The sequence below is a fragment of the Vollenhovia emeryi genome, unplaced genomic scaffold (genome assembly GCF_000949405.1).
Source record: "Vollenhovia emeryi isolate VEMERY1.0 unplaced genomic scaffold, V.emery_V1.0 DF949264.1, whole genome shotgun sequence".
NCBI lineage: Eukaryota > Metazoa > Arthropoda > Insecta > Hymenoptera > Formicidae > Vollenhovia > Vollenhovia emeryi.
The window spans coordinates 1-1374 of NW_011957102.1; the positions used below are offsets into that span (position 1 = coordinate 1).

A 1374-nucleotide genomic window follows, 5' to 3' on the forward strand; every position below is an offset into this window, starting at 1 on the left:
GCTATTTTTAGAAAGAAAGAAATCGTGAAGTCCACTGGACGTAACACAAGCTTTTCTGCATTTACAAAATCGATGCAATTTTTGCATTTTCAAACCGCTGTAATATACATAAATATAATCGAATTGTTAATTTATAAATTACGTACTAATCCGCCTTGGCTTCTGCTGCTGCGGCTGCGGCTGCTCCTCAGCCTCCTGCTGCGGCTGCGGCTGCTCCTCGGCCTCCTGTTGCTGCTGCGCCAGCGGCTGCTCATGCTGCTGGCGGGCTTCCTGGCCCTCTTGCTGCTGCTGCTGTTGCGCCTCCGGCTGCTCTTCGGCCTCCTGGAGAGGCTGCTGAAGCGGCCGCGCCTGCTCGCGCTCTTGCAGCCGTCGCTGCAGCTCCTCTATAATAGTTTGTTGCTGCTGCAACTGCTGCAACACCTGTTGCAGCGTTGGCACGTCACCGTTGTTTGATGAATCTGCAAAGAAAAAGAAAAATTATAATATATAAAATGTAACTATTTTGCACTAGACATGCGATAGATTAACATATTGCGCCAACAAAATGTGGCAGTAGATTGTCAGTGGAAACCGAACCGAATATTATTTTGTAATCATTTTACCGGAGAATCCCAGTGAGGTCAATGAGGAATGATTCGTCGATCGACGTCGAAACGACACCGTCGAATTGACGTCGACTCGACATCATTTCGACGTCGATCGACGGATCATTTCTCACTGGGATGTCACTTAAATAGTTTCAAAATCGCAGATTTTATTATACGCAGACTGTGATAAATCTCAAATATCCCAAGGAGAACAGAAAAATCAAAATAATGTCAATTTGACATCAAATTGATCAAATTTACGTCATACTTTTTTATATTATACATTTTTATAATAATAAGCATTTATACAGTCAAGAAACGTATCATATTTTCTAAATATTAAGAAAAAAAATTTTTTTAAGAAGTCAATATGAAGCCATTTTTAAGTAATCTGAAATTAAGATTTTTAATCATGACCAAAAAATGACGTAAATTTGGTCAATTTGATGTCAAATTGACATTATTTTGACTTTTCTGTTCTCCTTGGGATGTTTATAACCTATATAATACTTACGTGACATTTTGCGTGTTTGCTGCTTCTCTGCGATGAAAACAACTGAAGTTGCACACAGAGGTGCAAACTGTGGGGCCGAGCAACATCGAAGTGTTACACTCGGTGCTCACGTACACAAGCGCAACCATGCCGTGTGCTCACTGCTGCTGGCTGCAGAATAGAGTGCTCTGCGCAGCACACGGACATGGTTGCGCTTGTGTGCGCGAGCACCGAGTGTAACACCTCGATGGCGCTCGGCCCCAAAGTTTGCATCTCTGGTTGCACATTGGCACT

At 42.9% G+C, this 1374-nt stretch overlaps 1 protein-coding gene across 1 annotated transcript; it reads right to left on the reverse strand.

Annotated features, from left to right (window-relative positions):
* Nucleotides 1-146: 146 nt before the first annotated feature.
* On the reverse strand, nucleotides 147-1108 carry LOC105555919 (ataxin-8-like; the record flags this gene model as incomplete). Its single annotated transcript, XM_012002971.1, has 2 exons — nucleotides 1102-1108; nucleotides 147-458 (listed from the first exon to the last, which is right to left on the reverse strand). Coding segments are annotated over exons 1-2 (319 nt in total), but the record flags the coding sequence as incomplete, so codon positions are not given.
* Nucleotides 1109-1374: the final 266 nt, after the last annotated feature.